The sequence below is a fragment of the Dromiciops gliroides genome, chromosome 2, assembly GCF_019393635.1.
Source record: "Dromiciops gliroides isolate mDroGli1 chromosome 2, mDroGli1.pri, whole genome shotgun sequence".
Classification (NCBI taxonomy): Eukaryota; Metazoa; Chordata; class Mammalia; order Microbiotheria; family Microbiotheriidae; genus Dromiciops; species Dromiciops gliroides.
Window position 1 is genome coordinate 344,459,407 of NC_057862.1, and position 15,035 is coordinate 344,474,441.

Sequence of the window (15,035 nt, forward strand, 5' to 3'; positions counted from 1 at the left end):
AGGAAAGAAAAAAACAGGTAAAAGTAAGGGCAGACAAAACCGTATCTTTCCATTTGGTAGAAGGAGAGAATCCCCTTTGCCCCTAGGTACTACTCGGTACAGTGTGCTACACTTAGTCTGCCCTCAATAGATATTGACTGAAGAGTAAAAGGGGGGAAAGTTAGGGAAAATACACAGAAATAAATTGCTGAGCCTAGTAAAAACTGTACCTTCTTCACCGTTACACAGCTACTTCTCAGTTTGTTTGGCTCAGTGGAAAGAACACTGGACTGGCTCATAAGATCTGATTTCAAGTCCCAGCTCTGACAGGTATTAGCTGTGTGGCTGTAAACAAGTCACTTAATCTCTCTGAGCCTCTGTTTTCTCACCTGTAAAATAGAGATGCTAATACCTTTATTATGTTGCTCACAGAGTTCTGAGACCCCAATGAGAGAATGTATGTGAAACACCATGTGAACTTAAAGGACTCAGTAAAGCTGTTAGCACCTTCTTTGCTTGGGCTAAAACTGTCCAGTTGAGCTTTTTCAATGTTCATTTTCATGGTTCTCCTACACTTCTTTCTTTCCTTTGCTTGATTTTCAGCCTTTATGCCTCTGCTCTCCTTCATCTTTATGAACTGCTTCAAGAAGATCACATTTTCCCCATGATTTCAGCTAGTCCTCGAAATATATGATTCCTACCTGTTTCTCTAACCCTGACCTTCTTCTAACCTGTTCTACCTCTTCTAGAACTCTTAGTGGATCTCTTGCTACTTTATGAAACTGAAGAAACTGAATTCATTATCTTCCCCTACAGCTTCCCCGTCACTGTCAATAGCCTTTTCATGATTTTGCTTTCCCCATCTCACAACAAGAGTTATTTTCTATTTTTCTCTCTTCTTCCCCACATCAACTCAGTCGCCAAGCCTTACTGATTCTTGATCTTTGTCTAGCATTTGGTGTGTGTCTCTTTATTCAACCTGTAGCATGAGCAACAGCCATACCTTGATAAACTATCTCGGCAGACGGGCCAAACCTGGTTGAGGCTAACCAACAGGCCTCAGACCTTTGGGGGAGTTAAGAGCATGTCCACCTCAAGCACATGAAGACATCCTCTGGAGGAATGGGAGGATGAGAAGAGTTTGTTCCAACAGCTGCTGAAGCAGACATTGTAGAGTCCTTAGAGCTCAATCAGACACTGAAGACACCAAGTCATCCATTGCATCCCGGCCCCATCACCAGATGTCTTGACTTTGGTCCTGCTTTTAGGCTTCATTGACTCTGAAAGAGAGAGTGAGGTTAACAACTTTGTGCAACTCTGTCTCACTTTAATCCAATTTACATGCAAATCATCACCCATCATCCATTATTTTATCCCAACATCATGATTCCATTGGTCCTCCTCAGAAATGAAGGACAGACAACATCTCTTTATTCCCACATCTAAGGACTTCTTTACCCCATTTCAAGATTATGGCAATTGCCTCCTAGAGCCCCTTGCTACCAGGTATTTCTGTTTATTCCCGCTGGTCTTTTTTTCTCCCATACCTACGACTGCATTGGTATAAGCAATCTCCAGAGAAGGAAACTCCCTCCACCAATACAGATGGGCAGCCATTCTGCAACTGAGTCTTAGAATGTTGCTTAGAACACTGAGAGTTGATTTGCCCAGAGTCACACAACCAGTAGTGTGTGTGTCAGAAGCTGAACTTTAACCAGGTCTTCCCATCTCTGAAACAGGCTCTTTATCTATTATGCCATACTGCCTCTCATGGTCTACTTTGCCAAATCTAAATCTTTCAGTGGAGCATTCAAGGCCAGCAGCAACTCTCCTTCACCTCTCCTACTTCATCTCTTGCTAATCCCTCAGAATTTCTGTCTCAATCAAGAAAATCTACTTGCCTCCCCTCCTCCCCAATCTGATACTCAGATCTTCATAATTCCCACCATGCATTTTCTCTCCTTAAAAGAGCCTCTCTTCCAACCTCCCTTCACCAGTCAAATCCAGTAATTCTTCAATATCCAGCTCAAAAAACCTGCCAGAAGCCTTCAGGGACTCCTGCTCTATGGTAATCACTTCTGTGTTATACCTGTATGCATAGTTTTACTCAAGTTGCTAATTTACATATTATCTTATACTTGCCATCAATTTGTTTCTTGTTAACCTTGTCTTTTCATCTAGTGCAGAATCTCTTCAAGGACACAGATATATCTCACTTCTCTTAGGTTGGTGCCAAGTCCGACACTGACCACACAGTAGATGCCCACTTAGCCCTGTTCCTGACTTTCTGGACTTCAAAACCATGCCTCTTCTACAGTTTCATCCTGGAACTTCCCCTAACACCTGGGGCTTCCTCACCTTGCAATATCCTACCTATTATCTCTACAGCCTTCTCATCACTGAATATCCCTCAGGAAGACCCTGCCTTGATTCCCCTACCTGCCCTATTCTTGACTTTCTGTACTTACAAACCTTGTTTCTGAAGCCTGCTTCTCCTTTCCTTCCCCTCTGCTTTTCATCTCCTTTTTGTTTGTTGTCTTCCCCATTAGAATATAAGCTTCTTGAAGGCATGGGCTATCTTTCTTTTTACTTGTATCTCCAGTGCTTAGAATATTATTGGACACATAGTAAGTGCTTAGTAAATCCTTGTTTCCTTCAATAAAGGTTCCTTGAATGAACAAATGGATTCCCAGAGTGATTTCTGAGCAGTAGTTCACTGAGTCATGCCTCCAATTATTTGTGTCTCCATTGATCTTAGACTATTCACCCTCTACTTCTTCTATCAGTACCAAATTAGCCCCGGGAAGTTTATCTACTAAAGTATATTCTGTCTTTAATCCCAGCTAGGCTTTCCTCCCCACACATTTCCCCTAAACTGCAACCTTCTTTGGGCAGAACATTCCAGCCCAAAATTCTCTCCCTTCTGTGATAATTGAGAAGTTTTGAGCCAGAGCTAAATTTGAACAAAGCCTTGTTATCTTTCTTAAAGCCCAAATAGGCAGCTCTTTTCTACATAGTTAAAGGAAATAGATGGCTTAGTAGATAGAGTACCAGACCTGGAGTCGGTTCAAATCCAGCCTCAGACACTTACTAGCTGTGTGATTCTGGGCAAGTCACTTAACCCTGTTGGCCTCAGTTTTCTTATCTGTAAAATGAGCTTGGAGAAGGAAATGGCAAACTAGTCCAGTATCTTTGCCAAGAAAAACTTTAAATGGGGTCACAAAGAGTCAACTGAAAAAAAAGCCTGATTCTTTTGTAGTTAACTTTTTGAAAGTTGTCCCAACTCCTGGTGATGGGGCTAAGTGGGAGCAGGACTAGCAATGCTGTCCCTAGAGAGGTGCATGGCAGCCAGGAAAGGCATGCTTCCCTGACAAACTGCCAAACTGCATGCTGTTGGGAAGGGCAGAGTGTCTATTAGAACTTATATGTCATTCTCCAAATTATAAAAATAAAGCACCTAACCTTTTATTTAGAAAATTAAATCCCCTGAGCTGACTTATTCACTCGGGCAGAATATAAAGATTCATGACTTTTTGTCGCTCCCTTTATGGCTTGAGAATGTTAACATTTGAATCTAATGCGATAACTTGAGCCACCAAAGAAAAAGGCCAAAAATACTCATTTCTCAGCACTATTCATTCCAGTTCTGACCAAACGCCCTCTATTCCCTCTGATTCCACATTTTATAATATCCCCTGAAATATTATTTATTCCTTTCGAGCCCCCAACTATAAATCAGCTATAATGGAAGCTCTCCTCTGCTTTTATTGCAAGGATAAACACTCCAGCCTTCTTGTCTAAAGTGTTTACCTGGCTTTTTCACAGCTGACTCAGTGTATTGGAACCTCTTAATGCAACCTGCATGGCATGTGATCACTAAACTCTATGTGAAGTCTTTATAATTTTCATATGATTGATAGCATATTGCTGCTCATTGGTGAGGGAAAACCAGAGCCATGCTATTTTTTGCTGTCTTTTGTTGATGTTAAGTTACTTACTCGGCTCACATTCCTGATTGGACTACAAAGGAAGATGCTGTGGGAATTGATGGAAAAGTGAAAGCTACTTGGCTCAACAAGTCCCTCCCTTTTTTTATAGTCTAAAGATGGAAGTTGCCATGTACTCCATAGCATATTTAGGACACTTGAAAATAAATTGACTGTCTATTGAGATCATTCATAAGATCTGCTGTTATGTGACTGAAGTTCTCTGATGCTCAGATGGACATCCTAATTCTTGGGACCTCTTCTCTCAAGCCTGCCCATTCCATAGCATGCTAGACCATCACTACTTCCCATCCATGTTCCATGCCTGACATTGAGACACTTCTCTCCACTGTTCAGGACCTTGCCTAAACCTCCCTTTTCCTCTAGCTCAAATGCAACCTTCTTAGTCTCTCCTTTAAACACTCACCTACTTGTCTTAGATAATCTCTCTCGTTCTCTCTCTCTCTCTCTCTCTCTCTCTCTCTCTCTCTCTCTCTCCCTCTCTCCCTCCCTCCTTCCCTCCCTCCCTTTTTCTCTCTTTACCATACTTACATGTATCATTCTTTTGAAATCATAACTTAGGGCTCACTTCCTTCAGAAAGTATTTCCAAGTTAAGTGTGCCCATCTGCAAGTCTGATGTCAGAACCCATCTCTCAGTTTGGTTATTCTAATGTCACTGGGCTTGGAGTCATGAAAACTGAATTTGGGGGCAGCTAGGTGGCACAGTGGATAGAGCACCGGCCCTGGAATCAGGAGAACCTGAGTTCAAATCCGGCCTCAGACACTTAACACTTACTAGCTGTGTGACCCTGGGCAAGTCACTTAACCCCAATTGCCTCACTAACAAAAAAAAAACAACAACAACAACAAAAAAAAACTGAATTTGAATTCCATCTCTCCTGCTTACTACTTGTGTGACGTGGGATAAGTCCCTTCATCTTCCTGGACCTCAGTAAAGGGAAAGAGATGGTCCCTGCCAGCTTAGTTACTTCCTTCAACTATGACTGATCTATTGGTCTACATTATTGATGTGAACTGTATGATGTTCATGGCTCCTCTCTCTGAAAACAAGGTCTGTGTCTTACTACTGGTGGTACCCACTTCCCTGATACAGAGGTCATATATCCTGAAGGTGCTTATCATATGCAAGTCGATTGGCTGATGCTCACTCCTGGCTTTAAGGTCTATTTGGAATTCTGAAAAATCTTGTTTCCTTTGCCTATTCCGAACCATTGTGAATGCTAGCTATAGTAAATCTTTTGTAGATACTTTATGTGGTATTTGTGTGGCATATACGTGGGTAGTTTACATCTATACACTTGAAATAAATTATAAGTAATTTTTTGTAAATTGTACAGTATACTCAAAATGCCTACTAGTAATGCTTCAGAATCAGAATATAAACCAAGAAGAAGAAAGTATGAATGAAGCACATAGGCGAGGCAGCATGCCAGACTGAACCTGGGTCTAAATCTTGCTTCAGATATGTAGAAGTCATATGATCACAAGCAGTCATTTAAACTCTCAATTCCTCATCTATAAAATGGGTACTATGATACTTACACTGCTTACTTAATAGGCTTGCTGTAAAGAAAACATTTTGCAAACCTAAATTAAGGTATAAATGTGAGCTGTTATTATTAGGATCAAAGTTATGATTTGGGTCATTGTTCAGGTAATGGAGCTTCTTATTAAAAAGTTGCTTCAGAAAAAAAAGAGACATTTTGAGGTGAGAACTGGAAAGTGGAAGAGTTCAGATAGCAATCAAAACCAGAACATAAAAGGCAAAAATAGACAAAAAGTTAAGAGGCTGAGAAGTCAGAGTAAGGAAATGCAAAGTTGTCATGAGGATCATTTATTAAGCCATTACTATGGGCTGGCCATTATGCTGAGTGCTGAGGATATAAGTAAGGACAAGCAATTGAAACAGTCTGTACCTTAAAGAAGCTTACTTTCTAATAGGGGAGCCAAGAGTGGGGGGCAGACAGCATTGACTTGGAAATTTTGTGGTGTCCTGACCCTGAGCAAGGTAAGATGAAAACTTACCTATCCCTGGGGTAGAATCTGAGTTGGGACAGGGAGGATATTGACAAGATTGTAGGCAGCACTAAAAGACTGGGGCTTTCCCTCCAGGGAGCAGAATGACTTTACAAAGTTCTGATGTTGAGAGAGGTGGTAAAAGAGTAGAAAACCAAAAGTGAGGCACAAGTGTACATGGTTGTTCTCTCACTAAGCTATCATTAAGTCATTAGAAATTCACTTAACCTCACGGTGCTATAGTTTCTTCTCCACAAAATGAAGATTATGAAGAGTTCGCAATCTTAATGATAACTACTATGTTGTGTATTGTGTGTGTGTGTGTGTGTGAGAGAGAGAGAGAGAAAGAGAGAGAGAGAGTTGTTGACTAGTATGCAGGAACAGATGAAGAATGACTACTTCAAGAGCTCTTGTGACTATAAAGGGTATGATGCTATAATATATGAGCTCAGTATGAGTTCAGTAGAAAAATAATTGAGCCAAGTGGTCATTAGCCATAGTGATGAGTTAACTGTGTAATTGCTAATCATCAAACCCCTTTACTTTGGGGGTTTTGGTTTCTGAAGCTTGACCTTCCAGACTCCCTGGATTGTTGGGAGGACAAATGAGATGATGTCACATCCCTCAGAAAATCAGAAAGCCCCAGCACAGTGCAAAGGGTATCATCATCATCATTACTGTTGTTGTTGACTTGGATATTCATTATTTGGAACACACATTTCAAATAACACTGAACTTTTGTTGTTTTTTGGGGGGTCATTTTTGCAGATACGATTGTCTCTTCTAGCTGTTGTACAAGTTTGGATTACATTGTGACCTACCTCTTCAAGCACATAGCAAAAGAAGGCAAGAAATCACTTGGACGCCGAGAAGTTTCCCAGGATGGTCAGAGGCTGCTCCATTTCATGCAGCAAAATCCAGATGTCCTAAAACAGGTAAAGGAGGCACTGCTCTGTAGGTTTAAGCGGTGAAGCATTCAGAAACAGTGAAAGATCCCTGAATGTCCCTTAAAATAAGTAACCTTGTGAGGGGCCTTAATGAATTGTTAACCAGTAAGTATTATCCCCTGAAAGCTGGATGACACAACTGCCCGTATTTCCCCTCAAGGAATATCAGAGTGATTACCATGAATACCTTCTCCCACTGAGATGTTAAGCTTAACAGGAAGCTGACTTTCTCAGAGATATATTAGAAGTTCAGAATAGAGCCAGTGATCCCTAGGTCCCCAGTTTCCTTCTTAGGTTTCCAATATTATTATCTTGAACTTGTCCTATGAATGCTAGGCCATTATGGTTCTCATTCATTTTCAAATGTGTTTTCTCATTAGTTGATACAGGCTGGGCTCTAATTTAATACAGCACATCATTTGGAGATTCACACTTTAGGATACTTCTTAAGGTATTTTAATTTGGCTCATGAGGAAATGTAATATTTTCTTATTTCTCTCTGATGTATAAAATCCATTCGTACAAATCACTGTAACACAGCATAACATAAAAAATAGATAGAAAAATGAATACATATATCAAAAATATTTCAAATGCAGCACTAACATTTATCCATGTAGATACCATCATTCTTTTCTTTAGGATAGCTCTCCAAGGTGTTTGCAAGTTTGGAAAATTATGCCTGTGTTGTACTTATGTACTGAAAAGTTTTAATTGTTTTATTTTGCTAAGTCACATGGATCATATTTTGTGATTTACAAGTGTTAATGTCACAGCAAAATTATGACCCTTCAAATAAGTCAGCTTTGCTAATGTTGGACTAAATCAACAATCAGCAAAAGAGAAATGTAAGAGAACTGGAAGGAACCTAAGATATCATTTAATCCAGTACCATCACTTTACAGATGAGGAAACTGAGGCATAGAAAGCTCAATGGCTTCAATTTGTCAAATATTCACTATGGGCTTACTAAGTGCCAAGCACTGTGCTAGGTACTAAGAGAGATACACAGATTAGTAAAGGCATGGTTTTTTTCTTTGTTATGCTTAAAACAACTCCCAGTTGTAGTTTATCAAACATTTCTTCAACACCTCCTGTGTACCAGAGCACTGTGCTTGACATTAGGAGAGGTACAAAATCTATATAAAACATGCTCCCTGCCCTCTTTTAGATTAGATTCTAATAAGAAGATATGTCACATAAGTAATGATAATATATGATGAGTCCATAAAACACATGCAGATGAAATGTCATGTAAAATCTGAGAGGACAGCATCCATCCTCACCATGGGGAGATCAGGGAAGTCTGCATGGAGGAGTTGGCATTTGATTATGGAAAAATTCAACAGAGAAGTTTGGAGTTGGTAGGTATAGGAATTTCTTCACCCTGGATGAAACAACATTTCAAAGGATATTCAAACTAGGGAAAGTTTTTTTTTCATCTCATACTTCAACAGATGTTGATATTTGATGGAAATTACATGGATCATTATTTCAGGGTCTTAAGTTACTTCCTTTGTTGGCTTTTTTATTAAGAATAATATATAGGGGGTGGCTAGGTGGCGCAGTGGATAAAGCACTAGCCCTGGATCCAGGAGTACCTGAGTTCAAATCCAGCCTCAGACACTTGACACTTACCAGCTGTGTGACCCTGGGCAAGTCACTTAACCCCCATTGCCCCGCCAAAAAAAAAAGAAAAAAAGAATAATATATAACATGGGCAAGACTCTCATCCTGTAACCCTTCATGAAATGTCATGACTGGTTCCAACCTGTTGGTGACATGTCCTGCAGGGAGTATTTCCACATAGTAATTGGATGTTGTAATTACAGTATCCCCCTATAAGATCTGGCAGCAACTTTCCAACCGGTAGAAAATTTTAGCAAAAATCAATAGAATCTGATCATAGAAGCCAAATTTACTTGGATTGGTCAGATCAAGTAATGTCAGTTGCAAGATACCATTGTAAAACCAGAAAATAAAATTCCTTCTGAGACTTAGTGTTGATTTGGGATTGCTATGTGTTTGTTTACTGGTTTAAGCAATTTTTATGTGTTAATAATACTTGGTAATCCTTCAATTTATAGCATATGACTAAGCAGTGATATATCTTTATTAACTTCATTATCAGTGGAATACATTCTATTTATTTTGAATGTAGGCTTTTAGATACCATGTTAAATATTAATGACTGGTCTCTGGTAGTCAGCATAAATATGATTTGCATTAGCACTAGGTTATATCATATTGAGTGCCTCTGATGTCAACTGTTGGGCATGGTAATATCTGACATCATCTCCTCAGGTCACTGACAACTTTGACCTTTATTCTCTTGCACAGTTTCTGTCGTCTCAGAAGCTCTTTTGAATTGATTTGAAATTTTGACTCTTCCCTTTATGAGGCAGTAAAATTGATAATTATTCAGATGGGAACTGAACGCTGAGTGAAAAATCAATTCCACCCGCTCTCTGCTGCGTATAAAATTACTTCTGAGTCTGCTGGACTGAACGAATGGGCAGGGTAAAAGCAGCAGGCAGGAATAGTGGAAAGAATTAGCTGGACGGAGCTAATAGCCTAAAGGGATGGACTCTGAGACAAGGGAGTGGGCCGGTTGGGGGTTATTATCAGCAGTGATGGGACTCATTGATCATATGTTTACATCAGGTTTCCACTGGGTTATAAATCAGCCCTGAATAGCAGCAGAACCCAAGGCCCAGCTTCTTACCATGGGGACACTGTATTAGATTATTCTCATTTTCACACTCAGATGAAAAGTGAGCCATTGATTATTCATCGGTTGCCCATTAAACACTGGTTTTATAGATGATTTGACTATCATGGAAAGTAATGAACAAGGTTGCTGCTTCATAACTAGAGGTTTCAGTTTTCAAGACATCTGTGTCGGTTAAGTAATGCCTAACCCTATTAAAAGGAACGGGCTACAAATTGCTTAAGAGTGCTGAAAAACTAGACCCTAATGACTAATTGTGCCTTGAGTTTAGAGAGGGCTTGTCAGCTCTTTAAACTAAACTGATGCAATGATCTTGCAATTATTTACTAGTTGGAGCTGTTTTTTCAACTTGAATCTGTTTTGCTAGAAGCATAATTACGTATTTGAGTGTCTGTTCCAATATGCAAAAAGTATCTATAAACTTTTGTAGTAAACGGCTACATGAGGGGCACTGCTAAGTCTTTTATTGTCCTAAGAAAAGTATTTTTAAGTGCTTCTCAATGAGAATTGTTTTTCTCTGCCCTGATTGATGCATTCCTTTAGCTTTTTATATTTTCAAAGACATTCTCCAAACAAGTACTCTACTATATTTTGCAATACATACTAACTCAAACAACATGAAAAATTGACCTACTTGAGAAGCCTGTGTATTTATGATCTAAAAAGGCAAAGTTTCATGTTGGATTTAGCAGTGAGTGAAACAGCATTGCCATTGCTTGACCAGTAAGAGCAACATAACCACCTAAGAAATAAAATTCTTCAGGTACTTTTATGTCATTAAGAAGATAAGAAATATGTTTAATATGATTGTGTGTATATGCTTCTATATATACATACATACATATATGTGTGTTGTGTATATACACATATATATACATATATCAGATTGCCTTCTGTCTTGGGGAGAGGGGAGGGAAAGGAGGAAGGGACAAAAATTTAGAACTCAAAATCTTAGAAAAACAAATATTGAAAACTATCTTTACATGTAACTGGAAAAAATAAAATACTATTAAGATTGGGGGGAAAGAAAATAAAGGGCTGAAAACTTTTTTTAAAAATTCTTTTAGGTAAAATATGCTATGGATTGTAATCCATGTAGTATCCATATATAATCCATAATGTCCAGTGTGCTTTTTTGATGCACTAAAATGATTTCAGATAATTAAAAAAGAAGATAAAATTAAAATCAAAGGAAACAGATAGTAACAGTACACTAGACACTGATCTGTTAATGGTCACTTGATTAAGAAGATAGAATTTCCTGGTAAATTTTTTTTTAGCATCAGTAACATTTAGTACAACTATAATCCATAAATGGGTTTTCATTTAGCTATGTCTTAGAGTGAAAAGTTTATCTAATTTAAGCATAGGAGGGGAGTGTTTTATGGAATTGAAGGTGTATTTCATAGCCATGACTAATTCTGTTTGAGATTAAGAGAATAGAATAAAATGATATGACTACTCTTCTAAATAGAAATTGCTGTTAAGATGAATGAATTGCTCTAGAAAGAAGAGTACCTTCTGTAGCAGTGTGTTTCATTTGAATAGTATATGTTATCTGAGGAATATGTAGTTTTCAGTGCTGCTGATTAACAACTAATATACAACTAATTTAATATGTCATTTTTGCTGTTATAATCTAAAAGGGAACACTATTAAACAGTAGAATCACAGCCCTTAGCTTTCAGTTCATGTTCCTTTTTAATCTATTTTACCCAGGCTAATCTTAGCAAAAACCAAACATATTCTAATTATTATTTTCTCCTGGTTTGGTTTAGTTTTTCCCTTTTTAAGATGGCATTTAACTACAAATTGTGAAAAGCTGTCATAGACTATAAGGATCATACTTCAGTAGGGACTTAAGCTGAAAGAACATTCACCCTTTTCCTCAATCAGTCAATCAATGAAAATTGCTTTTGTATAGTGCTTTTCATGACATGCATCCCAAAGTGAATTACAGCAAAAAGGAAATCAGCAGCTCTTTTTTCATTTCTGCGTTTAGATTGAAGTGATATTGCTCAACATTTTGACATACTACATGATACATCTTTCACACTTAAGATTCCATTCCATAATACTAAGTAGAAGAAAGTGCAGCAGTACATTTAACTGATATTGAGACTTTGGCCTGTGGATCCTGAGTGGGATTTTCACACTGCAAAACATTTAGGCAAATGAGTCCACCTTCCTTTCCACTCTCCTACCCCTCCCTTTTTCAAAATAATTAGCCAGTTTAGCTAAAGTTAATAAAAATATTCCAGCAATACATAAATAAGAAAGTGTCCCCTTATAGCCCATCAGCTCCTTCTGCTTGATTTGTGATATTGTTATCAAATTCATAGCAGCAGATTGATGTCATGAGCAGAAGAATAGGACTTCGCTTCATCCTCTGACAGAAGACAATGCTCATTTGAAAAGGCAAATAAATGCTTGTGATAAATCATTGAAAAGCTGAAAGTAGAAAACAGAAATGCAGAAGTTTCATGGCAAAATAAAAAATTTTGTACACTTGCTGCCATCTCAGTCTTCTTCACAACCCCATGTAGTAAATAGGTATCAATTTTTAGGAAAATAAAGTCATTTAAAATAAATTCTTATGCAACCAGAGCAAAGAGGTGAGGGTTGAGTACTTAAATTGAGCGTTTTCCCACCAGAAGAGAAAGGAAATCCCCGCCCCCATATAGGGCCTCCAAAGGTAACTCCCACCAGAGCCATCCAGTCCTTCATCCAATAAACATTTATAATCTGTAGGCTATAGCAAATAGGAGTGAGTCACTCTTGTCCCCTTGGCTTTGGGGAACCTTATACAGCTACAAGAGATCAGCAAGCCAAGAAAGAAAGGGATACTTCACCAACTGAGTAAAAAACAGAGCAGAGGTTCATATATACAATCAGTCCTTGAGCCCATAAAGAGAAGGGAAGGGAAAGGAACTACCATTTATATAAAAGCACCTACTATATGCCAGGCACTTTAAAAATATTTACAGATATCATTTGAACCTCACAACAACCTGTGAGGTATGTGTTATCATCATCCCCATTTTACAGATGAAGAAAACTGAGGCAGACAGGTTAGGTGACTTGTCCAGGGTCACACAGCTAGTAAGTGTCTGGCACTGGATTTGAACTCAGGTCTTCCTAACTCTGGGTACAACATTCTAGCCATTGCACCACTTAGCTGCCATAAACCACAAAGAGGTAATTGTATCATAGTAGAAGGCATACTGGATTTGGAGTCAGAGGACCTGAGTTCAAATCCCAGTTCTACCCATTATTATCTGTGACCTTGGGTAAATCACTTAATCTTGTGAGGACTCAGTTTCCTTAACTGGAGAAAGGGATTGAACTTGACCTTCTCCAAGGTCTCCTCCAATTCTAGGTCTATGGCAGTGAAGTTTGGATTTACCTACCAGCCCTACCCCCAGGTGTAAGTTGCCTTTTTTGTGATTTTTTAGCCTTTCAAAGTTTCTTTTGATGTTCTTTTTAACCTATTTTCAACCAATTCAAAATGTTGTGTTGTAGAGGCCTTGAACATCAAAGGATAGGTTTTTATCCTAAATAATACCAAATATTCATGGCTCTACTGTGATATTTAACCAATAATGCCAGAACAAAAAATACAGAAAGTTAGAGCTGAATGAGACCATAGAGATCATCCATGATTGCTAACATTTATATAAGATCTTAAAGTTTACAAAGTACATTACAAACGTTAAGCCATTTGAACCTCACAACAATCCTGGGAGGTAGGTGCTATTATTACACCTATTTGACAGATGATACAACTGAGACAAACAGGTTAAATGACTTGCCCAAGGTCACAAAGCTATTTCTGTGTCTGAGGCAGTATTCAAACTCATGTCTGCCTGACTCCAGTTCCAATATTTTTTCCACTGTGCCAACCTAGTCACCAAGTGTAACTACAACACACACAAACACACACAGAGACACGTGCATGTACATGTGGTGTAAAAACATACATACACATATATACACATATATGCACACATAAATTTTACAGATGAGGACATTTAGACCAAGCAGCAGCAAAGAGAGGACCAGTAAAGTTTTAGAAATTAGATGCTTCTAAAAAAAAATTTTTTTTTTTAAAAAGGGGCAGCTAGGTGGCGCAGTGGATAAAGCACCGGCCCTGGATTCAGGAGTACCTGAGTTCAAATCCGACCTCAGACACTTAACACTTACTAGCTGTGTGACCCTGGGCAATTCACTTGACCCCCATTGCCCAGAAAAAAAAAAGAAAGAAATTAGATGCTTCTGCATCTTTCCTCACCCCACTACCAAGATTTGTGTAGAAAGTGTACATTTATACCTAAGAATTGAGAAAATATAATCCTTACTTTCTTCATTAACCAAAATAATGAACACATGGCATTATTTTATTATTTCCTTTTTACACACAGTGTAATGGTATAAAGTAATACTAAGTTTCCCCAACAGTCTGCTTCCTAACTACAAATTGACATGAAAAATCTTTAATTTCCAAATGTTTTCTATTTTTACTTTTTTCTTATTTAAAATATGACCAAAAGATTATTATGCCAAACTCAATGAAAACTAAGTGCATTCTTGGATCTTGAAATTTTAGATTAATGGGTTATAACCACAATAATAATATTGAAGGTTTACATAGTGCCTATAATTCAAAAACTGCACAAAACCCTTCATACCTATTGTCTCATTAAGCCTCTAATAATCCTAGAAACAAGAAAGCCAAGTTTGCAAAGAAAATGAGAATAAGACATGGGCAGAACATGTTCATTTTAGGTGATGTTTTTGCATCAAATATTTTATGTTTTAAAAAAGCCATTGAATGGGGGTCCAGGATAATTTTCCCAGTTTCAGTGTCCAGGAGCTCAGTCTGTAAACAGTGACCTTGGGTATGAAATTGAAACTGTTGGTAAAAGAGGGGTAAAAGGAAGGAAAGATTGCCTTGTATTTGTTCCAGATCATCATTTTTAGATGACAAAAATCATCTTAGCAGGTGGATATAGGCTTGACATAATAAATTAAGCAGCAATATCAAGATGAGATTGCATTATAATGCACTTTGAACCATTAAAATTCCACAGGGAAACTTTGTTCCAAATACAGATACAGAATGAAAAGTGACCTGAATCTCATTCTAAATGTTTATCAGAGCAGAGGGATTTTTCACTGGGCCATGTGTTTTCTACCTCTAAGCATAGTTTAAAGATGTGATCCAGGAGTATCATAACTTGCCTTATTAATTGAAAGGAATGGAAATCTACCAGATGTAGCCTGAGCCAGCAGAGACTTGGGTGGCTAAGCAACAGAAAAGATACCATATTGAGTGAGCCAAAATCCAGTCTCCA

At 38.2% G+C, this 15,035-nt stretch overlaps 1 protein-coding gene across 1 annotated transcript in view; it reads left to right on the forward strand.

Annotated features, from left to right (window-relative positions):
* RANBP17 (RAN binding protein 17) overlaps positions 1–15,035 on the forward strand; it is a 341,266-nt gene that overhangs the window by 302,121 nt on the left and 24,110 nt on the right. The window contains 1 exon segment of the mRNA XM_043990154.1: positions 6,772–6,938. Within this exon segment, the coding sequence (XP_043846089.1) occupies positions 6,772–6,938 (167 nt within the window).